Source organism: Polypterus senegalus, chromosome 5 (assembly GCF_016835505.1).
Source record: "Polypterus senegalus isolate Bchr_013 chromosome 5, ASM1683550v1, whole genome shotgun sequence".
Taxonomy (NCBI): Eukaryota; Metazoa; Chordata; class Cladistia; order Polypteriformes; family Polypteridae; genus Polypterus; species Polypterus senegalus.
The window spans coordinates 46,881,588-46,907,983 of NC_053158.1; the positions used below are offsets into that span (position 1 = coordinate 46,881,588).

Sequence of the window (26,396 nt, forward strand, 5' to 3'; positions counted from 1 at the left end):
GTTGAAGCATACACCATCCCATTATTCCAATGACTTCAGTCAGCTTTTTAGCATTCAGGTCATAACACAATGCATGAGTCATGAACATTAAATAAGGAACTACTGTATGTGTAGCATGGTATACTAGAATAGGTGGCTGGGTGGGCTGAATCATAAAATGAATGGCAAGCTGCATAAGCCTACCTTCAAATGTTGATATGAACTCCAGGTTCCCATCTTTATTAGTTGTCAAAATTCTATAAAACTGTTGAAGTTTGTTATTCTTTTTAAATTTCTGTAAATCAGAAGAATAGAGTTTATGACACATTAGCTAATAAATACAAACAGACTTTTTTATGGTTATGCAAAAGTAACAAATGACTTACTTTAACAGACAAGCTCCAGCGATGAGAGTTCTCTGTCAATGGCTCTGTGGCAAGAGCATGCAGCAAGTTTTCAGGGAAGTCTTTGAAGAGCCTGCTGCTATTGGCATCTGTGTTAAAAATTTAGAAAGGCACTTGTAAACATTACATTTTTGGTTCCTATTAAACTTTCCAGAAATAGCACTGAAAAGTCAAGCAAACCGACACCTTTTATTGGCTAACTAAAAAGATTACAATATGAAAGCTTTCGGGGCAACTCAGGCCCCTTCTTCAGGCAAGATGTAATCATAATGTAATGCCTGAAGTAGGAGCCTGAGTTGCCTCAAAAGCTTTCATATTGTAATCTTTTTAGTTAGCCAATAAAAGGTGTAATTTTGCTTTTTCACTACATTCATAATGGGTAACACGGTACAACACCCTAGTACTACAGAAATAGCACTGAAGGTACTTAGATCCTCCAGCTTCTGAAAATATGACATTTCACTTTAATAGTTTTGGTGGAGTTTTCTTGTGTCATTTTATTCTTTTCTCCTATTGGGGCTGCACTCATTCTTGGGAGTATAAGAATTAGCAATTTCATTTTGTGTAAACCTGACTTCCTTGACATGATACAGTAATAACTGTTGTCTTCCAAAGTTCAAACTGTTTATTCTAGGATATTAGGGGTGCCTTTCTGAAGGACTTAACAGAGCTTTTACAGCACATTCTTCATATAAGATTTTTCTGATGAACATATTAAATTCATCTTCCTCTCATTATTACCCCAAACTACCTCTGTACTATGAGGAAAACATGACAGTAAGAGAAAACATGAAGTCATAACATAAGATTTGATGAATGATAACTGTGAAACCTTCACTGAAATTGACGTACGTGCTGACTGAATTTGCACCCTATTGATGGTGTGCAATGCTACCTACAGCGGGAGTCTTTTAACTCCTTAATTTAAAATGATGATGTTGAGAAAAGCAAAAAAGGATAATCAGAGATGTGTAGCAGGGCCACATAAGTATTGTTGTTTAAAGTGTTTGCACCCAGTCGAGTCGTGTCACAGCACCCCTTTAAACTAATATGTGTCTGTTTAAATGTCGTCCCCGTAATGAGAAACGGGGAAGGATATTGCGGGGAGGCAGCGACCCCTGGACACGTCAGTACCGGAGTTTTGCCAGTTACATCCGGCTCATCATTGTTTAAACAATTAGGAGAGAAAGAGGAGAAGGAAGAAGAGAGACGGAGATTTCAAATACTGACAACCGATCATAATTTTTTCTGCCATTATTTACATCACGCCTTGTTCCAGTTTGCTTCTCATTCTGCTGGAATCACGATAGCACCATCATCGTCATAAACCCCAAGGTTGGACAGTATTATACACCATTCGCTGAGGAAGCATGGTGTTTTACTCAGGAGATTCAAATACATCCATTTTTGATCACTCATCCGTATTCTGGACAGTTCTGGACAATTTCACGTTCATTGACATTCAGTAATCATCCATTGATATTATTTGTATTTTGTGTTTGTTATACATGTGCAGGGGCAAGGGAGGTTTTGTTATTGCATATGTGGCATATATATATATATATACTGCGGTGGGCTGGCACCCTGCCCAGGATTGGTTCCTGCCTTGTGCCCTGTGTTGGCTGGGATTGGCTCCGGCAGACCCCCGTGACCCTGTGTTCGGATTCAGTGGGTTGGAAAATGGATGGATGGATGGATATATATATATATATTTATTTATTTTTTTTTTTACGTCATGGATTCGTATGATTGTATTTGTCATTGTGTTTTCTCTAATATATTTCTAAAGTTATTTTACATATCTGCTTTTGTTTACTAGTCTTTGAACCGTCGATTGGGAAGGAGGGAAAATATTATTTGTCAGAGGTACAGCTTGGTATAGGTAGGTTCTTCTCAGTAATTTATCCAGGCCACAGGTCCTGGTAGTGTGGCTGCCAGCTGGGTAAGGGGTCGACCGTTACAGATGTAGCAAGACAACGAAGCAGTATGACTATGTAGTCAAAACAGGCATTTTGTTGTGAGTCTACAGGTTTGATCTGTAGTGGTTTCCTAGTAGTGTTATATTAGGGACAAAAATATATATATAAAAATGGACAAAAACCACAAAAAACTAATAATTATTCACATTGCAATTGGTAACTGTGATCAGTAAAACACTGGAAAAGCTTATCAAACAAACTGCACCTTCCAGGAACTTAAAAGTTATGTTTTATGAATACATAAAATCAACCTTTTATACACTTACTGTAGCTGCAGTTACAGTAAATTAAGTAATTATACAAGTTAAACATTTCTCTGACAGTTCATTTTGGCACTCCAGTATGGCTTTGCAACAAAGGGGCAACGTTTGCCTGGCTTCTCTTTAATCCCCATTGTTTTTTATTGCCTCCTTTGAAGAGCTGTTCTCAACATTTGATTTCTTACTGCTTGACAATTTCTTGTCACATATTAAATATAAAAACAAAGACAAGTGGTGCTAACAATATATATGTAAATAGTTTGTTCATCTTTACATTCTTGATGTTCAGCAGAAGTATTTTTTTTTTTTTTTGAAAGCAACCTACTAGATACCATAATAAGTAGGTTAACACTTGCATTATTAAATTGTCAAAGAAGCCTCATTATTCACTATTGTAATAAACAAGTTTCTATACTATACACAAATGGCTTTATGCAGAACATTTTTTTGCTATAAAATTACTTTGCTTAAGAGTAGGACGGTAGTTGTGAGACTCAAGAACTATTTCTGATAGGAATTTGAGCAATACCTGAGCACCATAAGGAACAGTCCTGTCTCCTTTTTTCTTCACTCTGTACACCTCAGACTACAAATATAACTCCAGGTCACATCACTTGGAGAAATTCACAGATGAATCTACATTTATGGGGTATACTAATAAGGGAAATGAGACAGAGTATAAGAGTCAGGTGGACAACTTTGTTTCTTGGCATTTTAACATCAGCAAAACCAAGGAACTAGTTATTGACTTTGGATGCACCAAAGAGCCTCTATGTCTGGTCACAGGAGTGGATGTAGAGGTGGCACACTCCTACAAGTACTTGGGGGTACAAATCAATGTCAGGTTGGGCTGGCCTAGGAAAACACAATGAAACTATATACGAAAGGGCAGAGCAGGGTCTTTTTTCTTAGGAGACTGTGTTCCTTTAATGTGGGATGTGACATCCTTCACATTTTCTATAACTCCATGATGGCCTGTGCAATCTTCTCCACTGTGATGTACTGGGCTAGTGAAATCACTTTAACAGAGGCCCACCAAATCAACAAGCTAATTAAAAGGGAAGGCTCAATTATGTGACACACTCTGGACCACCTGAAGGTAGTAACAAAGGAGTTAAAAAAAAAAACTGAGTGCCATTATGAACAATACTACACATCTCCTCTCTGACACACTAACACTGAGGACCAATAAATTATTCAGCAGTAGTGTGTCAAGAAAGTCCTGTGGCTGCTTTATACCAACAGCAATATATTTGCATAATGCCTCACTATGACTATGGCTGCCAAGTCAGAAGTTTTCTTTCTTTTTAATTTTCCTCTTTGTTCGGAGTTGTGTATGTGTTAATTTATTTATATACTTTTCTACCTATTTATGTATTTATTTATTTAAAGCCACATTTCCATCTGGAAACAAATAAAGTTCTATTTATCTATCTATCTAATGGATGAAATAGGAGAAGACTTTTGCAATGCAGAACCCTTGAGAGGTGGGAGTCAGTATGATTTCACACATTGCTCTTCTAGGGTGTTCCATTCTGGCAGAACTGAGGTAGTGGAATGGTCTTCAGCCTCTTCTAGACCGACTTAAGAGAGAATGCAGAAAGAGTACAAAACCATTTCACTTCAGCATGGGCTGATTTTTAGATTTTTTAATCATGGGAACCTGGTTGTCACTGAACTGCATGGTCTATACAACTGATCCAATCTGAACTACAGTAGAAATTGTGTTTTGCTTTATAAAAGAAAAAATCAGCTTCCCAGGAGCGGCTCGCCTACAGATCAAGAGCTATGTGTTGCTCCGTCAAAAACCTTCTGCAACACATTTTAAAAATACATCTTCCAGAGTCTACCTGATCATTTATTGCATATTATTTATTTATAATGTAATCACTGGAGAAAATTCATAAGAATAACAATGCAGTTGAAATTTTTATAAAGGACTGATATGTAGTTTGAAAGTTAAAAATTACAGGTTGCCAACTCTGGCATATCAATCAGCTTCACTTTATTAAAAGAACAATTGTTGGACAGCTAAGTGAGTGTAAGTGGATTATTTATGGTACTGTCTTGTACTGTGCTATAAGAGTTTTTCTTCTACAGGTTTTCATGCATGGAACGAGTGCTGGGCGGTATGACCAAAATTCTATATCATGGTATTTTTCAAAATTATACCGGTTTCAAGGTATTCAACGGTATTTTTTTCCTATGCATGAGTGGATGTTAACCACATTTTCCACTGCAATTACTGCAGTAGACTGACTAAGAATAACCAATTACACTGTACAAAAAAACATTTTAACGTGCACACAAGGTACAGGCTTGCATGGCCCCATAAAGTGATATTTTTCAAGGGGGTAGGGATAGTTTTCAAGGGGATGGCACTAATGAAGAGAAGGAATCACATTGCATGACAGTTGCACACAAAATATAGAACCTTTTTATTGAACAAACTTTGCAAACAACTTAAACTATTATTTTTACGGCATATTTTCAACCATCCAAAGAGGCATTTAGACTTGGTAAAATATCCAGAGGTACTTTTCAAAAGTTGTATTGCACTGAACATATCTTAGAAAAGGAATAAATAGTAAATATTTTTTGTAAACCAACTACACTTTCTGTTAATATTAACAATCTCTGTCCACTGACACTTTAAAGTGACTTTTTAAACAACTTTACCATCATTAAACTGCATAAAATTTAAACGAATAAATAATCACAATAAAATAAATATCAGTGCAATTTCCAGTAATAATACTATTACTTCAAGGCTTCAAGCCCAGGAACATTACGCAGTACTCACCAAATAAAAATAAAATAAAATAAAACCAAGTGCAACTTGGTGATGACATCTTTACCAACTGTACCATCATATTGCAAAATGCATTAATATGGACAATGCTACAAGCTAAGCTATATACGTAAATAATAAAACTGCAACTTGTAGTTATAATGCTATTTGTGGTATAGCAGGTCCGTGGCTTCAAAAAAAAATATGGGCAGTTTTTAAATCCAGTTAGCCGTGTCCATATCCATGGGCGCAATTGCACGATCGCAGGGAGTTGATGAGGTAATTGGGGCGAGTCGCACCTGTAGGTGCGGGTGCGATCATTCTCAATTGCTTCATCGACTTCCTGCGACGTGAGGTTAAGGTGCTGCGCCCACGGAGACGTACATTTATGGGCGGAGGAGGTTAAAGAAGGGAAAAGGCAGTCATGGGAGATGATCCAGACACCAGGAAGGAGAAGGCAGAACAAGCTGGGGCTCCGTGAGGGAGCGCAGGCTGAAGCACTCTAGGGGCTGGTTTGCCCCACTTGCTAAGCGTGTAGAGTGGGATGAGCGAGATGTAAGAACTCCCAATGGATCTGAGGAGCGACTGAGTGAGCGCAAAGGAAGACGGGAGGTGTGCCGACCTTGGATTGTCTGGCTGCACAGTGTGGCGGCAGCCAAGATGGGGGGTCGACAGAAAAGAGTTCGTGTTGCAGAGGCTCCGCCAGCAACACCAGTGATAGGTGAGCCGGAGAGACAGAAGGTGGTGGGCTGCGTTCGGTTGAGGAGAGAGACTGCATTTTAACCTCTGTTTTAACAGATTTACTTATTATGAATTTTATCCCCACGTTTCACTGGTTTTATGGATTTGCTATTTGGGTATTGCTTTTTTTGAACACTGCACAATGAATCCTTTTGGTTTTACTTTTGACTGTTTTTAATAAAAGCACTTGAGCACTTTCCACCATCCCCTGGCTTCAATGAGATTTGTCAGCTTATCTCAGTCATAACTATCGATGGTGTTGGTTTAACAGACTCCCCTGCGAGAAGAGAGAGTTTGTAGGGGACCGGCATCGTCACACTATTACACACTACCCAGGTACATTACACAGTATTGAAGAAAAAAAAAAAGTGCTACTTGGCTTGCAGTATTATCCAGTAGTACAGAAACAGTATTCACACATTTGAAAATAATAATGGTCCGCTTCCGACCTTTTAAAACCAAAGTATCTCCAGACAACAACAACAACAACAACAACAGACATGACTCCTTTTTTCGGCAAAAGGTCTTCTGTGTCATCATGTTCAACTTTATCGTCTGCTACAGCTTCAGTTTCAGAATGTTCACTGTCCATTTTCACCGTGAAATACCTCCACTAATGTATGTACTCCATTGCATGCGTGTTTAGTGTTGTAGCAGTGAAAAAAGTCCCCCCTTAAACAGTTTCCCGCTGTGCCGTGTTCTGAATGTTGTTGAGGCTATTTAAACCGGTGTTGTGGTATAAAAAAATCCATATCATAACAAAAATAGAAAACAGTTTTTGGTATGAACCGGTATACCTCCCAGCATTACATGGAACTAGTGCACCTGTGGAACACCATCTGTGTTTTACACAGTAAACAAACAACCACCTTGTCAGTTTTTCTAGTGAATTACGAACACAGAGGAGACTTTTGGAGAGACTGCTCTCTACAGAATGCGGTGGAGCTGCTCCCATGATTATCAGACTCAAAAGCTGTACATGGCATCATAGCATGCTGACACACATTGAGAAGGGGAGGGATATGGACAATAAGTCAATTAAGACAGCACAATTAGCCCTAGTAGTTTTTGAGGGGTATTACATAAAATAAACAATGATTTACTGTTGAGTTGGAATGGGATCATACAGTAGCTCTGTGAGGCAAAGGCACCACTGGATGAAAGTTAAAGCCATCTTCTTATACAATACGCAACCATGGCTATACGTTTGTCTGTCCAGGATATTAAATCACCTGTAGCTTGCGTTTGACCCATTGACCTGAAATTTGGTACATATATACTACATGGGCTTTACTATCCGCTTTTAGGGTGATGATTAACCTCCAAGGTCAAAGGTCAACCCAGGAAGGTCAAGGTCAAAAATCAAATAACCTGTAGCCTGAAATTTGGTACACATATACTATGCTGAAACCCTGCACTACAGCTTTATATTAAAAGTGAAGAGTTTTGGAATTATTCCTCTTTTTATTTTTATTTTATTGTAGAATCAACTCTCGGCAGCAGGCAGCAGGGCAGCGCATGCATATGGGCGCTGTTCTCATTCCCTACTACCTTCGCTGTCACTTTCCCTACCTCTTCATATCTTAAACCATTGTACACATACTGTATATGGTCAATGAAGGTCAAGGGTCAACGGAGTATGGTCAAGTCAAGTGTATTCACTGCACATTATCGTGCAGTGTGCTGTTACTGTCTACTGTTTCTATAAACTGCCAAAATAAAAATACAGCATATTTTTTCCATCAAATGACTCTTCAGCTGGGCCTCTGTGGAGATCTCTCTCTCTCTCTCTTTATACAGATAGTGGTGGGTTATGGCTATAGTAGTAACTGTTTAAACATAATATTCAACTAAAACCGATTTTAAAGGAAACAATGGTAGCCTGCATCAAAGAAATAAATAAATAAAATCACACTTTTCAGTGCTGCCATTTGCTGCTGCTTTCCCAAATTAACTTATGATTTCTTTTTTCAATTTTGCTTGTACCTAAAGAGTTTAAAACAGGTGAACTGTTGACAACCAAGTTTTCCTCCCTGCTTGTGGCATCTAAGCTTAAAAACAAGGAAATGTAAGCTCCTCTGATGAGATGGAGATGAAAAACATCCATCCATCCATCCATCTTCTTCCGCTTATCCGAGGTCGGGTCGCGGGGGCAGCAGCTTAAGCAGAGAGGCCCAGACTTCCCTCTCCCGCCACTTCTTCCAGCTCTTCCGGGAGAATCCCAAGGCGTTCCCAGGCCAGCCGGGAGACATAGTCCCTCCAGCGTGTCCTGGGTCTTCCCCGGGTCCTCCTCCCAGTTGGACGTGCCCGGAACACCTCACCAGGGAGGCGTCCAGGAGGCATCCTGATCAGATGCCCGAGCCACCTCATCTGACTCCTCTCGATGCGGAGGAGCAGCGGCTCTACTCTGAGCCCCTCCCGGATGACTGAGCTTCTCACCCTATCTTTAAGAGAAAGCCCAGACACCCTGCGGAGGAAACTCATTTCAGCCGCTTGTATTCGCGATCTCGTTCTTTCGGTCACGACCCATAGCTCATGACCATAGGTGAGGGTAGGAGCGTAGATCGACTGGTAAATTGAGAGTTTTGCCTTACGGCTCAGCTCCTTTTTCACCACGACAGACCGATGCAGAGCCCGCATCACTGCGGATGCCGCACCGACCCGCCTGTCGATCTCACGCTCCATTCTTCCCTCACTCGTGAACAAGACCCCGAGATACTTGAACTCCTCCACTTGGGGCAGGATCTCTCCCCCAACCCTGAGAGGGCACTCCACCCTTTTCCGGCTGAGGACCATGCTCTCGGATTTGGAGGTGCTGATTCTCATCCCAGCCGCTTCACACTCAGCTGCGAACCGATCCAGAGAGAGCTGAAGATCACGGCCTGATGAAGCAAACAGGACAACATCATCTGCAAACCTCCCAGCATTACATGGAACTAGTGCACCTGTGGAAGACCATCTGTGTGAAAAACAGGCAAATGCAATTTATTGAAGTGTTTTCCCAACAATTTCCAAGCACACTTGTTATTGTTGCTTAGAGGAAAAAAATATAAATGTAAGCCCACAAAGCGCAACATCCATCCATTCTCTTCCGCTTATCCGAGATCGGGTCGTGGGGCAGCAGCTTGAGCAGAGATGCCCAGACTTCCCTCACCCTGGCCACTTCTACTAGCTCTTCTGGGGGAATTCCGAGGTGTTCCCAGGCCAGCCGAGAGACATAGTCCCTCCAGCAGTCCTGGGCCTCCTCCCGGTTAGACGTGCCCAGAACACCTCACCAGGGAGGCGTCCAGGAGGCATCTTGATCAGATGCCCGAGCCACCTCATCTGACTCCTCTCAATGAGGAGAAGCAGTGACTCTACTCTGAGCTCCTCCCAGATGACTGAGCTCCTCACCCTATCTTTAAGGGAAAGCCCAGACACCCAATGGAGGAAACTTATTTCAGCCGCTTGTATTCACGATCTTGTTCTTTCGGTCACTACTACAAAGCATAACAGATCACTTAAAATGGTTTCTTAAGCCTCACATGTAGGTGTATGTCCTCAAAACAAAATGAATCCAAAAAAGATCAGAACAATGCATCACTTTCCTGTGATTAAAAATGAAACAGTTAACAGCAATCTTAAACAAACTGTAAATGACCAAAAAAGGTTAGTTGTTCAGTTGTTGGTACATTGATTTGAGCATTCAATTACATATTATTCAGTGTCAGATTTCATGGCAGGTTTAACAGGTGCTAAAGTCGAATATGAATTCTGACAGTGGTAGAGTAAACTAATTATGAAGTTTATTTATCTTATATATAGATATAAAAAATCTAATTATAGACACATTTTGTGAAATCCCAAATTTACTTGATACAAGTGTGTGAGGATGTACATGTGACTGTGCCTTGTGCCCATGGCTATTAGAAGTATGTTGACCAGATTTACAACTCCAAAACGGAACTCAATTTATTAATCCAATGAGCGTAATAAACATTGATTAATTCATCTTCTAAGAATACATATTTAATCAAAGAGGAGGTGTCCCCCTTGGTGTTTCACGCACATTGTTCAAATATGTGTATTAAACTGAAGAGTATGGGAGGTAGGGGGGGCATGGGTATGGAGATTCCCTCTTGGAGTTTCCTGTGTCCGGCCAATTATAAATGGGACATTTGGTTAAAGTTTAGGATACAATGAAAAAAAAAAATGGAATATCTAGTCACCCTAAACTAAAAGAAGATTCTGGATTGGAAAGATCCTGTATTAAAAAAAGTGGGTTCATACATGTATAGATGGAAGGATAAATATAAACAAAAAGTAACTACTTGTTTTTATTTTCAATTTCCATTTTTGTTTTTTACTTTTAATTATATTATTACTTGTCATTGAAGGTTTTTTTCCAATATAGCCAACTACAGTGGACCCTTGACTTACGAACTCAATTCGTTCGCGAGGGCTGGTTGTAACTCAAGTTGGTTGTAAGTCAAGACTATTTTTCCCATGAGAAATAATGGAAATACCCATAATGCGCTCCGAACCTCCCAAAGCAACACTTACTTAACCTTTTCATAATAAAAAATGGTTGTATAATGTGCATAATTTACCAAAACACCAATCATTTTTCTAATGTACTAACCAAAAAGTTATAAAAAATGCCTAGCCTACCAGAAACAACAATTTCATACTGTACTCACCATTTAATTTGACATCTTTGGGCTGCAGGAAGAGAGGAGGAGGAGAATGAAACGGAAGGTGGTTATTGTTTAGAAGAAGCCTCCTTATGCAAATCTTTTCTTTGTAAAATTGTCGAGATGGTGGATTTTGACATGCTGTACATATTAGCGAGATCGGTCACGAACGCCACTCTCATATTTCCGCACAATTTCCTTCTTCGTTTCGATTGTGATCGCTGTTTCTCAAGTTAATAATGACAGTAGTCGAGCACTCAGTTCAAAGCAGGTCATGTTGTTAACTGCTGTAATAATACACTCCAAAGCAAGCCGGTGCTGACTCAGCCTGATGACATCATCATGTGCCGCGCCAGCCCACTATCTAACATCCCTTAACAATCACTTTCTTTACCTTCGTTACCTTCTCTTCTTTCCTTAGCAATTATGCGTCTTGCTTGCCATGGTCTTAGTGAATTATATATATATATACAGTAGATAAATCACTGCACTGACCAAAATTACGTCCACAAACACATGTATCTGGGCTCCGAATGACGCTTACGAACGCTCTCGGCTGTTTGTTTACAATTGCACAAGTGGATACACGTGACCGCATTCGGGTCGTAACGCAAGATGTTGGTCGTAAATCAAAATAAAAATTTTGGTCGTAAATCAAGTTGTTCGCATGTCAGGCCGGTCGTATGTCAAGGGTCGACTGTACTTAAAATTTATAAGTAGCTAGCTAATTTAGTAAACTAGATTTTATACTGCTAGCTATATTATCAATTTCTATATGTACCATCTGAAAAGTCAGACAACGTTTAAAACAATAGAACACTATCTGACGGTAGAGTTTTATTTAAGCCTATGAAGATAAAGGTCAGGTCAAAAGTTTCAGTCTTTGCATATATAAAAAATTGTGGGCTTATTGGAATCCAAACACTAGACAGATAGGCAACAGGCTCGCTCAGGGGAAAGCTTTAAGGAACTGAAGGGTTTCCTCATGTTTTTATAATTTCTTGTGTCATTACAAAATTATGACTCTAGATACACAATGTAAAGTGCATGGATCAGCATTATTTTATTGTTCCTTTCAACAAACACTATGAACATTTCACATAGGTACCACATGAAAAAGTACCAGAGATAATTATAGTTTGTTTTTGTAGTTGAATTTAATTCAATTCACTTTGTTGTCATATTATACTTCAGTATTTTTGCTAGTACCACTGGTGTAGAAGCACACACCGATAATATATTACATGGTAGAATGACATTGCAGATGCAAATTACAAAACAAGGAAATAATAATAAAATAAATTAATAATTTCAATAAATATGCTTATGGGTGGTAGTACAGGTGCTTACATAATAGTGTCTTGGTCACGTGTCAGATGAATGTACAGAAATTAACAATTTAATGGTTAGCGCAGAATCTGTTTGAAGGTCTGCTGCTATAGCTTTGAATGCTACCATATTGCTTGCTGAATGCAAGGGAAAAACAAACTGTTTTAGGGTATGAGGTGTCTTTGACAATACAATGTGCCTTCCTAATGTATCATTCATTATAAATGTACTGTCTGAATGGAAGCATGACTGGCATAGGCTAGTAAGCATCTGGAGTATATATTGACTTTTTTCAGCTTTTTTAAATTCACAGCAATGTTAAGCCTTCTTAAAAAATACAAGGTGTTGAGAGTCCATTAGAGATTATACCTGATGTGTACACCTAACAACTACTGGCTGTTTCACTGAAATCCTGTTAATGGTAACAGAATCATAATCCCCATTATGGTCTCTTAAAGTCTGTAATCAGCTATTTAGCTTATTTAGCTCCTAACTAGAAAAAGAAAATCTGAGCACATCTCTCCAGTTTTGATGTTACTACACTGGTTACCTGTGTCATTCAGGATTGACTTTAAAATTCTGCTTATGGTTTATAAAGCCTTAAATAATCTCGCCCCATCTTAATATTGGAATGTCTGAGACCTTATATTCGAAATTGAATATTTGGACAGAGACAACTTTTTTCTAATTTTGGTTCTGTACATTACCACAATTAATTTTAAATGAAACAACTCAGATGCAGTTGAAATGCACACTTTCAGCTTTAATTCAGTGGGTTGAACAAAAAATGTGAGTCAACTAAAGCATTTTTTTAACACAATCCCTTTATTTCAGGGGCTCAAAAGTAATTGAACAAATTAAATAAATCGAAATAAAATGTTCATTTCTAATACTTGGTTGAAAACCCTTTGCTGGCAATGACAGCCTGAAGTCTTGAACTCATGGACATCACCAGATGCTGGGTTTCCTCCTTTTTAATGCTCTGCCAGGCCTTTACTGCAGCGGCTTTCAGTTGCTGTTTGTTTGTGGGCCTTTCTGTCCGAAGTTTAGTCTTCAACAAGTGAAATGCGTCCTCAGTTGGGTTAAGATCAATTTTCCACTTCTTTGCTTTAATAAACTCCTGGGTTGCTTTGGCTGTATGTTTTGGGTCATTGTCCATCTGTATCATGAAACGCCGCCCAATCAATTTGACTGCATTTAGCTGGATTTGAGCAGACAGTATGTCTCTGAACACCTCAGAATTCATTCGGCTGCTTCTGTCCTGTGTCACATCATCAATAAACACTAGTGTCCCAGTGCCACTGGCAGCCATGCACGCCCAAGCCATCACACTGCCTCCACCGTGTTTTACAGATGATGTGGTATGCTTTGGATAATGAGCTGTTCCACGCCTTCTCCATACTTTTTTCTTGCCATCATTCTTGTAGAGGTTGATCTTGGTTTCATCTGTCCAAAGAATGTTTTTCCACAACTGTGCTGGCTTTTTCAGATGTTCTTTAGCAAAGTCCAACCTAGCCTTTCTATTCTTGAGGCTTACGAGTGGCTTGCACCTTGCAGTGCACCCTCTGTATTTACTTTCATGCAGTCTTCTCTTTATGGTAGACTTGGATATCGATATGCCTACACCCTGGAGAGTGTTGTTCACTTGGTTGGCTGTTGTGAAGGGGTTTCTCTTCACCATGGAAATGATTCTACGATCATCCACCACTGTTATCTTCCGTGGACGTCCATGTCTTTTTGCGTTGCTGAGTTCACCAGTGCTTGCTTTCTTTCTCAGGATGTACCAAACTGTAGATTTTGCCACTCGTAATATTTTAGCAATTTCTCGGATGGGTTTTTCTGTTTTCGCAGCTTAAAGATGGCTTCTTTCACCTGCATGGAGAGCTCCTTTGACCGCATGTTGTCTGTTCATAGCAAAATCTTCCACATGCAAGCACCACACCTCAAATCAACTCTAAGCCTTTTATCTGCTTAATTGATAATGACATAACAATGGACTTGCCAACACCTGCCCATGAAATAGCCTTTGAGTCAATTGTCCAATTACTTTTAATCTCCTGAAATGAAGGGACTGTGTTAAAAAAATGCTTTAGTTGCCTCATATTTTTATGCAATCTTTTTGTTCACCCCACTGAATTAAAGCTGAAAGTCTGCACTTCAACTGCACCTGAGTTGTTTCATGTAAAATTCATTGTGGTAAGTACAGAACCAAAATTTGAAAAAAGTCGTCTCTGTCCAAATAGTTATGGACCTAACTGTAATTAATGTGTAATTAGGGTATTTTAGATAATATGTCTGCAAAATAATATAATTTCTCTGCAAAGTGCTAAGTGAATGTTTGCTTGAGATAAAAAGCACTGTTCCAAATCTTTCTGACAATTTTCCTCTTGCATTTAAGATGCAAAACAAAATCAATTTATACACATTATATTAAGGTATACAATATGTTTACTGAAATGTTCTCACCCCTAGAGGTATATTAAATATTCATCTAAATATCATGCGTAATAAATAGAGATGCAAAGAATTGTAGCTTGAGGGAAGTTAGAGTAACTGTTAATTTGTTGTTGGCCTTCAGGAAACAGTACCTTCATTAATGTGACTTTTTTCTCTTCCTTTCAATTCTTTTCTTTTTCTTCTTATACAACTCTCATTTATCAAGCAGCTAAAAGATTATTTTTTTTTAATAAACAGTCTATTTCTATACACATTAACAGCCAAGGCTTTCTATTTATTCTAAGCATTCCTATTGATGGTTGAGATTTGCATACCAATAACTAACTAGTGACATATTTGCCAAAACTTGCCAGAGTGCTGACAATTTTCATATGAAAACCCCGACTGGCTGCTTCTGCACACAGACTCTGAACTCAATGCAAAAATTTCACAAAGAATTTTAAAGAAAGAATATCTTGGACTATCATTACTTTCAAAAATATAATAAAGATACACAAACATAAATACACACAGTAACAAAGAATCTGTAAAACTGGTACAGTATATAGTGTGTACAATTACAGGATTTTACTCCTTAAATAACCTGAAATGGTTATGTCCATGAGTTGGTATTGTGATGTGCTGGCATCCTGCCTTATGCCCGGTTGCTGCTGGAATAGGCTTCAGCCATCATGACCCTGAATTGCATTAAGAGGACTTGAGTATACTGTATGTTTGAGCTGTACAGTTATTTTTTATATCAGTACAGACTTTATCTATTCCTAACAATACTTAAGTTAGAGTGAGAGTGTATTACAAAATTAAATGTAGTTATTCATTCATGGATTCGTTTTCTGAACCTGCTTATTTCAATACAGGGTAGCAGAGGGCAAGGGGATAAGGAGCCACCCTTCCATCACATTGCAAAAGCAATACAAATTTTCTTCACTGATCTATGTAGTTAATTTAAACAATGTATTTAGCATGTATTTTATGTGAAAACAAATATGTAATGTACAGTATATAGAGAGAGTTCAGACCATTTCACTTTCTACAAAAATTAACTGTGTTATAAGAACATGTTTTTAAGGGCCAGCAGGATTTTTAAGAGCACTTCTCAAGAATGATGCTGCTTTTGTTAACCATGAGTAGTAACATTCCATTAACACAGAAGTCATATGCGATGCCAAACTGAGACTGACAAACCTTGTGGCTCGGTGGCCTAGGTCACTGCAGCCTTAATTTATTTCTATGCAATGTAGATGCAGATGGCTTATTCATGGTACTGTACATGATGGCTGGCTTGCTGGTAATGTATCTGGCTGAACGATTAGTTTATTATATAGCCTATACTAATATTGTAACAGCCATCATGTTATTACATGTGCCAGGTGATATTGGCTACCTGATCAGGTGCTGGCAGCTTATAATTTTCCTCAACCCCAGAGCACAGAGGAGAGTTGCTTCAATACCATGCAGAGCACACCATAGGACTCAAACACAGGTGCCAGTGTCTGGATGGCCAACGTTTAGATACATCACATGGGAGTAGGGCTGCCGTGATTAATTGATGTAATCGACTAATCAACTAAAAAATAATCAAAACGTATTTCCTTAATCGACTAATCATCCCTCCCAAATCCCTACATGCCTCCCCATTTTGTGTGCCAGCATTCTGCTCTACCTGCACTCATGTCTGTTCTACCTGGCTCAAAGGACTCCTCAAGTCCACATAGAATGCAACCTTTGACACCACTCCTGTGCAGGCATTCCAGATGAAGGTTTTACAAGAAATTTTTAAAGGATGGGAGCTGGAGATGAGCTATAGAGGTGATGCTGCAAACATACAGTAAATGTAATTACTGTGACCCTTGACCCCACATTTCACAAGCTCAAATTTCTGTCTTCAGAAGAAGGATTAAATGTGCAGTTGAAAATGCCAGCCCTTGCACTAGAAGCAAAGAAAGGAATGACAGAGAAGGAGAAGTAGCAACAGTCCACCAATGAGATCAAAAACTCGGCTCATGCTAAGGAGGAGAAGAGGTGAGTGTCTTTGCTGGAGTCATTACTAGGGTCTGACTCAGAAACACATGACAGTGAGAATGACAATGTCAGAAGATGCACAAGAAAGCACAGTCAGTCAAATAGTGAAAAAGGAGATTCTAACCTATTTTGGAGAGCATCCTCTTCCCAAAAGTGAAAACCCACTGCAGTGATAGAAAGCATAATTTTTTGGTCTTGTTTCAAGTTGGACTGCTGATATGAAGTTAAGTCCATTATTAACCAAAAATATCTTTTGACTTAAGTATTGTATGGTTAACAGTGTTTTCTTGTTTGTCTTCTTCTTGGAGTTAGTTTAGTTTTGTTTTGTTTTTTTTCATTTCCTGATGTTTTCAAATTCCATATAAAAATTATTCAATAAATATTAATATACAGCATTCATATGCCTAGTTGAATTATTGGACAGAATTAGTCATTAGATTAATCAATTAAAATAGTTGACCAATTAATCGTTTACAAAATAATCGTTTGTGGCAGCCCTACATTGGGGGCTGCTCTACCAGCCAATGACTAAATGTGTGTGAGGTTGATTAGAATGGGCCATGCATACAGTATATGGTTGTTTCAGGGTGGCAAATGGGTGGGTGCTTTCACATGCGCACACTTACAAGATGAATGTGATCCATAAAGGTAAACATCGTACAAATGTGTGTATGCCAGGTTTTATTTTTTTTCTGACGTATGCATATATTTCACAATTCATGCAAAGTTTTATAAACGAGATCTCTGCACTCTATGATTCTGTCTATGCTTAAAATTCAACATACAGAAAAATATTACAAGTTAAATATGAAAACATTCATCTTCTTAATAAATATGTTAGCATTTCTAAACTTACCTTTTTGAAAATTCAGTGGAAGGGCTACATTTGTGGTGTTAGTAGCAGATAAGAGCAGTTTCCCACTGGTGAGATATGTTAATTCCTCAAATCCTAAACATGTTGCCCAGATAGGAAAGTAATCACCTCCATCATTGGCCTTGGATCAACCATGAGACAGAAACAATAAATAGTACAACTGATGAAAACCAATTTCAGTGAAATAGTACTATTTTAAGGGTAATGAGTTACATGTTACTACATTATGAAACAATGATGAACATCTATTATCAACTGTAGTCTGGAAATTCAGCTTTAGCAATACACAAGTATGGTGATAACAAATATAGTTATTATTTTACATTTGGCTGACACCTTATCTAAGGAGACTTACAAGACCAATATTCATCACAACTGTATACATATTAAATATTTTTGAGAAGTGGAAAAAAAGGAAGTTAAAGGATAAGTTCAGTATTTTTCAAGTTAAAGATATTTCTTCACAGACACAGTATATATGTACTTGCCATGTGAAATTGTGTTCCAAAGTTAAATGATTTCTATAAATAAAAAAAAAAAACATAGCCAGTCTTGGCATTTTACATTGAACCCTAGAAACATGGGGCATAAAGCATAAAAACCTGCCAAACACATCTATTTTTCAAGCTAAAACATACGTTAAGTATTAATCTGTGTCTTCTGATTATATAAAATGTATAAAATAGATTATGGCGGCATGGTGCCACAGTGGGTAGCGCTGCTGCCTCGCAGTTAGGAGACCCGGGTTCGCTTCCCATGTTCTCCCCATGTCTGCGTGGGTTTCCTCTGGGTACTCCAGTTTCCACCCACAGTACTAAGACATGCAGGTTAGGTGCACTGGCTATTCTAAATTGTCCCTGGTGTGTGTGTGTGTGCGCCCTGCCCAGGATTTGTTTCCTGCCTTGCACCCTGTGTTGGCAGGGACTGGCTCCAGCAGACCCCCATGACCCTGTAGTCAGGATGTAGCGGGTTAAATAATGGATGGATGGATGTTTTAACAACAAAAAAAAACAATATTATGGAATGCAGCCATTTTAAAAGAAGTCGAGTTATGTGCACTACTCAGGGCTTGCCTTCTTCCACAAATAACCTTTCACAAGGAGTGTGGTTTCCTTTCAAAACACAAATTCACTGTAAACTGTTTGTGCCACATAGTTGGTTTTGCTTTGATTTACTTCCATATTTATATGAGAACTCGTACAAATCACTAGAAAACTTATCCTTATTAAACTAAAACTAATACCAGGAATATGAGATAAAATGATTTTTTGAGATCCCTTTTGTTGTCACAAACATGCCTTAGAAACATGAAAGGTATATTTTTTCAATTTTTATTCTTTTATTTTCCGTTGGATCCTCACACCTCATAGGGTTCACTGTAAAATGACAGGACTGGCTATATATTTTTAAAAATTTATAGAAAAGGTTTAACTTAAGAACACAATGTTGCATGGCAAACGCATATATACCAAGTTTGTGAAGAAATAACTTGAAAAGTACCAAATGTATCTTTTAAGGGACTTTTTCTGGGTCAAAAAATGAAACAGAGGTGTATGCTGGAAAGATATGAAAATATACTATAGAAACTAAACAGTATCATATTATATAAAATGTTACTGTTATTTATTCAGAATTTTATTTTTGGTGCAGGTATTTTTAGATAACTTTAAAGGAGTAGTATGCAAAATGTACCTTTATGGCAAGTTTGTAGAAAATGCTTGCAGATCTAGCATAACCGGATGAAGTCAAGTTGGCACCACCGCCAGGGAATAAGACACTGCAGGTGGAACAGAGGTGTTTCACACAATATCATTTTGCTTGCTCTCAACCAATTCTCTTCCAATTAAACTCAAAATGCATGCAAAAAAAAAAATAAACAATCTTACAATCAAGTGTTCCAACAAACTAACCTGAAGATGCAGTGCAGTATTTCACGTCCTGTATTGGGTTACTGTCTGTGTATAGTAGGGCTGTCAAATTATACCAAAGTTAGGGTCTGAGTGCTCATATTAAAATTTTATAAATATTCAAATATATGTTTGTAGGTTAAATGTTCTAAGTGCTGCTACATATACATTTGTATTTAACATTCCATTGTATGCTTCATTATTGTTTTTGCTTTTTTGCTCATGGTGTGTTGCAAGCAGCACTTTTGACTTGTACATTGATGCACAAAAATGTATTTTCTGTGTATGGGAAGTGCATGGAAAGAGGCATGATCAAAGAGAAAAGTGGAAACAAGAGTACTTCACATACCTGTAATGCATATATGATAACCATACAAAATTATGATTACTTAAACAAATGAAATGCACTCAATAGTGTAGGCCCCCGCATCCTGTCTCCTCCTCCTGCCCTCCGTTCTGCTGTGTACCTTTCCACTAGTGCAAAACATATTAAGTCAGTGCCCATCTAGATTTCATGTAAGTTTTGGCATTGTCAAATTTTGCATTGTAATTTTTAAGTATTCCCTACTCAAGATTTAAAAAAAAAAAATCAGAAGAGAATAAATAATAAAAAAATATGTTTGCAGAGTGGGGCACCGGTAGTCAAAGAATAATATACAAGATTAAAGTAAACAGGATTCTTTTCCCCATTTACAGATTCAACAAAAATATAACATTATGTAACATTAATTTATCATTTTGTTTTTCAGAATTATATGCCAAGCCAGCAATCTCCAAAAGACATGTGTTGGTTGAGGTAGCAAAGTACTTTTCCTGACACTGAAAACGTATTTAAAATGGTGACTTTAAATACATTATATTAATAAAAGAAAAATCAGAACTATGGCTGTTATTTCCCATTATGTTAAATAAGATAGGAAACCAAATTTTGTTTTCTACGATGAATGTGCAATGGTTCTACAACAGCAAATCAGGGACCTCACGTTCAAGTGTGAAACGGAACAGGATCAGGAGCAAAATGATATTTCTAGGGTGCTGGGGAAGGCTGTAAAATGTGTTGTTAGTACACCTGTTAACTACAAAGTAGAGCAGTGCAATAATAAAATCTGTTCAATCTAAACAATACAAATTCTAAAAATTCTGATAGTGGAAATGGTGTGCAAAACACATGCAAAGTTGAAATGCGTTGCATTATAGCATGTCTGAGTGTCAGTGTTTGCCTTTGAATAACAATTTTAAAGTATAGATTTGACTTATATTTGAATAGTGATGTTCGTTCTGACAGCACTAATGGGTATTTTGCAGATTATCATTATGCCTGTATGCTGTTTTTCCGCTAGGTTATCTGGTTCTGCAACCTCATCCCAAAGATATCCATGTTAGATTCAGTATGAATGACTGTGCTCCACATAACCTTGAATTAGATAAGAGGATTAGGAAATGGACAAATGGATGGATAATTGTCTAGAGGAATGTCTAGAAATGATCTTCTATGTTCCCCGCATATGAATTTTAACAAATTCAGGAAAATATTTATAAAAAAGTTCCAGTTCAGTTCTGATACAAACGTCAAAATGCTACATTGTTAATGACCAATTTATAACTTACAATTAAAGACATGTTTACAATACTTAATTATGTAAAATGTGCTTCACCATTAAAACAGAAAGAAAAAAATATTTTATTGATTTATGTATCACTACTCAGGAGTCTTAAATCCCATGTCCTTTCACTTTCTGTGTTGAGCTTGCAACTTCTGCCTGTGTGGGTTTCTATCAGTATTCCAGTTTTCCTCCCACATTCCAGATATATTGCTTTAGTTTGACTTGTGACTCTAAACTGACACTGATCAAGTGAATGTGGGTTTGTACATAGATGTACACTGCAAATAAAAACTGTTGATTTACTTTTTTTCTGACAGATCCATCAGAATGTTTTGTTGACCAGACCTGACTAATTAAAAAAAAAAAAAAAATTATACGACTGACACATAGGCACAAACAACTAGTTAGAAAGCATGCTGGCAGGAGTAATTGGTTACTAATTAAGAAAAGTGGCTGGAAAGAAAACCTGCAGGTTCTGAGGCCTTACAGAATCTGAGTTTGACACCCCTGATGTGGATGAACAACTAAGTGGTTTTATTTTATCTGTATCTAAATGTTTATGTAATATTCTTGATTCTGCTGCTAAGTAAGAAATTACGAATTTCAAGTTACTGTAAAATGTTTCCTTTTCTAAGAATATATTAAAGTAAATGATAAGACTTTCAGAGATTACCAAATAAAATATTAGGGACTACTATTAAGAATATTTGGATTGCTAAACATATGCCATTTAATACCTTACCCATTTATAGATTTGAAAAGTTTTTCATACTCCGTTTCAGGTAAGTTGATTCTGTGAAGAAAAGTGAGACAATACTGTAAACTGTAAACTGAAAGCGAATATAGGACATATTATACACTTTATTAGCAATCAAAAACAATTTCTCTAAAACAGATGGCTTATTCATGGTACTGTACATGATGGCTGGCTGAACCATTAGTTTATTTTATGGCTTATACTAATACTGTAATAGCCAACATGTTATTACATGTGCCAGGTGATATTGGCTACCCGCTCAGGCGCTGGCAACTTATAATTTTCCTCAACCCCAGAGCACAGAGGAGAGTTGCTTCAATGCCACGCAGAACGCACCATAGGACTCAAACACAGATGCCAATGTCCGGATGACCAATGTCTGGATACATCACATGGGAGTAGGGTTACCGCGATTAATTGATGTATTCGACTAATCAACTAAAAAATAATCAAATTGTATTTTCTTAATCGACTAATCGTCCATCCCAAATCTCCCCACGCATCCACATGTTGCACACCGGCATTCTGCTCTACCTGCACTCATGTCTGTTCTACCTGCCTCAAAGATCTCCTCAAGTCCGCACAGAATACAACCTTTGACACCACTCCTGTGCAGGCATTCCAGATGAAGGTTTCACAAGAAATTATCAAAAGATGGGTGCTGGAGATGTGCTATAGAGGTGATGCTGAAAACAAAAATGTAATTTCTGTGGCCCTTGACCCCACATTTCGAAAGCTAAAATTTCTGTCTCCAGAAGAAGGATTAAAAGTGCATTTTAAAATGCAAGCCCTTGCACTAGAAGCAAAGAAAGGAATGAGGGAGGAGGAGAAGTGGCAACAGTCCACCAATGAGATCAAAAACCCAGCTCATGCTAAGGAGGAGAAGAGGCAAGTGTCTTTACTGAAGAGTTAATGCCAAATGTGCTCTATATAATAATGGCACTAATAAACCTACATTAATCACAAACTAAATCCAATCATTTCTTTTTCCTCCAAATTTCAATCATTTAATGTGGAGAAAAATATGTACTGGATTCTTTTTAAAAGAAGTTATTCATAAGTTTGGAATCACCTGGAAATTTTCATGTTTTTGATAGAAATTGATACTTCTTTATAATCAGGGTGTCATTTCATTCATGATATGACACTAACATTTGGGATGAGCTATTTAACGATTCAGCTAATTGAAGACTGGTAAAGCATCTGATTCTTGAACTACAGACTATGTTTATTCTCTTGTGTAATTGACCATTTGGGCCTTATATTTCTTTTTCTACGCTTCTACGCTGGTTACAGCCAGTTTGCTCTCATTTTTTATGACAGTAGTGAACAACACTATAATCTTTTGGTCTGTTTGGCTCCCAGAATTGAAACTGAAATGCAAAGTGAACATATGCTTATTGTAAAATACACTAGACAATTGCTTACCCATGCTCTTGATATGTACAAAATGTTGGCTGGATAAAATATAAAATAAAAATTTTACCTAAACAGGAAAATTATGTTTCTTACTTCATTTTTAACTGATATTCGTACAACATGCAAGTCTATAGTCCACTTACTGCACTGTTCCTGCTGATAATAACAGTACCAGCTGCCCATTCTAGAGAACTGTTCCTGTTTCTTCAGACAGTTAGGTCAACCATTAGATTAGTCTATAGCTGAGCCAAGAGTGAGAAGACTGGAGTTTGAGCCCAGGTGTGATACACAAAGATCAAATTGAGCCTTGCCAGTGAGGTAGCAGCACATGGTCTTGAGATTAAGAGTGGAACAGCATTACATCATTTTAAGTCTAGAAGTTGGGCATCAAAGAACAACTCATGAAACACAGCCTGGCAACACTGGTAGTCTGATACTTTTTACTGCCCTATCCCATTTTGCTGCTGTTGGTGTCCAAAGCAAAGAAAGTAAAATGTCATATAGTATATATGGCAAGGGATCACACTTCCAATCAGAGTTTGTTGCCTTCACAGATACAAATGGAAAGTAGAAACATAAGGAAAAATTGCTAAGCATGGAAAAACTAACAGTGAAAAAAAAGAATGTTAAATACAATGACAAAAAGGCAAAGCAAAACAGAATGTGAAAACAAATAAAACATGCAAATAAGTTATCTTGTAATTACAACAAACAAGAAAAATGTTAAAAATAGCAATTTATGAACAGAAAATTATATACAGTATATTCCAAAAACACACATAGCTTTCATGAGCTATGTGGTTGAATTGTACATGGTTGTATAAATGTTTGAGTACAGTTCTCCAGCAATTTAAACAGTATGCTTTTTTGATCAATATCATCGCTACTGAAAACAAAACCATTCCTTATTATGGATGTTTCTTTTCAATCTGGTACAAAAATGGTGACTTTGGTTCAACATTATTTACACTTCTACATTTTTCTGGAATTTATTGCAAACCAAATGGTTAGGTTAGGTAGACTGTATTATCCCAGAGGGAAATGTGTTTGTAGCAGGAAAGTCCAAGAACAGAAGACATTGTTACAGAGATCCAGTAGATAAACAAAGACACAACATTTGACAATCAATGTTACTGCATTAGCACACACAACAGTACACAAAATAAAAATGGAGAATTTAACATTTGGCAGCATCCCTACAAGTAACATAATTTAAAATGTTCCTAACTCTAGCAATAAAAGAGTTCTTAAACCTGTTGCTCTTTACCTTTGGAAAGTTAAATCTGCAACCAGATGGCAATTGTTGGAATTTAGAGAAAAGAGGACAAGGATGGCTATACTGTCTATATACTGTCAGTATAATAATATGCTGCGAGTCACTCATTTGCCAATGCACTCACTCTTGGTGAATGTATCTGTGATGGATTACAACACTCATTTTCTGTTTATAGTAGTCTGTAACTGGGAAAGCTCAATCTCTGACAGAGTGAGTACTAAATAGAATGCAGTAATTGCCACATTTCGTGAGTAGTATATCGCAGCACCTGTAACTGTAATCATGATTACATAATACACATTTGTGTAGTTCTGCATTGTACTTTGTTTTGACTTAGTTTGTTAATTATTTCCTGTATACTTTTTTGTTTAATACATTAATATTTTTAATATGTATACTGCTTGGTATCCACCCTAATCCAGTTACATAAAACTGCTAAAGATTTTATCTTCCATGGCTTAAAGAACTATTTGAATGGATATTGTAATCCCAAAATAAGATTCCTTCAATGAAATAGAGCTTAACTAAATGGTTAAAAGAAAATAAATTCCAGAGATTCTGCACTGACAGCACATGTCTAAATAGTTAAACTCTTTTTTCCATGTACTAACATGCTGCTGTAAAAGCTGGACCATCTAACAACCAAAGTGAGAGAAAATCAATACTGTCAAACTGCAGAAATTAGAAGAAATGCTATGGATTGTAAACAGAACACATCAGTCTGCCTTAGATAAGATCAAGCTTGACTGCACCCTAAAAATCTCTATTGTCAAACCAAGGATAAAACAGCATAGAAGGCATTCTAATGAAGGTACAGAACTGATATTCAGAAAACTCAGTTACAAAAAAAAAATGAAAGAAACTAAAATAGATAATTAGAAAAACTACAAGACTCCAAAGACTTTGTCACAAAAAATCGGGTTAGCCGGGATAATGAAAAGGCTACAAAAAGGATTATTAATCCATTTCAATAATAGTTTCTTTTATGAGCCACAGGTTTGAATATAATTAGTTTTTATGAATTGTAATTTAATTGGGCAACATTTTTTAATAAATTATTTTGTCAGGATCTTCCATGTCAGTTTAGACTGCAACACAGAAACACAGAAAAATATTACATGGTGTAAAATCACTGCTGTAATTTAATGGTAGCCTAGGGAAAGACCTAAGAAGACTTACAGTCAAGTTGGCATGACATGCCACTTTGATGTGCGTGGCCACATATATAATCACATTGCAGTCATTTTGGATTCTGAAGACAATGTAAGATAAGTAGCCAGATATACTATAGTAAAAACACCAAAATAGTAAAATTCCATTCAATAGACTATAAAACCTAACAAGGTAGAGCATATTGAATAAAATGCCCAGTAGTGCAGTTGACAAAAAACTAAAATCTTACAGTATTTACATATATAAAGCCCATGTCACACTACAGCAGCAATTTTCAGTTATGACCTTCAATTAATTCCATGGTCTTAGCAATTCATGGAGAGCTGCAGTATGCTCATATGTCTTTCAGCTGTGTACTGTGACAATCCCAGCAACTTAGTTGTAGCTCTTTTTAACTCACCAGGGCAAAATTAGTAGTCAGAAAAATGGGCTTTTGGATGAATAAGAGCCGAAAACCAATGATCACTCAGCACAATGCATACAACGTGAACACTAGGAAAATGGGAAAGCAAATGTTTTTGAAACATGCACGCAGAAGACAGCCTTGAATCTCTCTCTGATGTCTTTTATTTGTCATACCACGACAGAATGGAAAAATGAAAAATCTGAGCTTGGATTGTGGCTAAATGCACCATACCAGTACAATATTCCTTTATCCACCAGTACAGTTAGACATATTGTTAATTGGCTTTCAAAAAAAGGCAAGGTTATAATACTTTGGAAATTTGAAACAGTGTTGCAAAGAAATGTG

At 37.4% G+C, this 26,396-nt stretch overlaps 1 protein-coding gene across 1 annotated transcript in view; it reads right to left on the minus strand.

Moving 5' to 3' along the window:
• Positions 1-26,396, minus strand: part of ggh (gamma-glutamyl hydrolase (conjugase, folylpolygammaglutamyl hydrolase)) — a 51,323-nt gene that overhangs the window by 11,234 nt on the left and 13,693 nt on the right. The window contains exons 3-7 of the mRNA XM_039754575.1: positions 21,763-21,813; positions 19,202-19,286; positions 17,492-17,630; positions 366-472; positions 184-274 (exon numbers count right to left, since the gene is read on the minus strand). Coding sequence (XP_039610509.1) covers positions 184-274; positions 366-472; positions 17,492-17,630; positions 19,202-19,286; positions 21,763-21,813 — 473 coding nt within the window. The remainder of the gene's footprint in view (positions 1-183; positions 275-365; positions 473-17,491; positions 17,631-19,201; positions 19,287-21,762; positions 21,814-26,396) is intronic.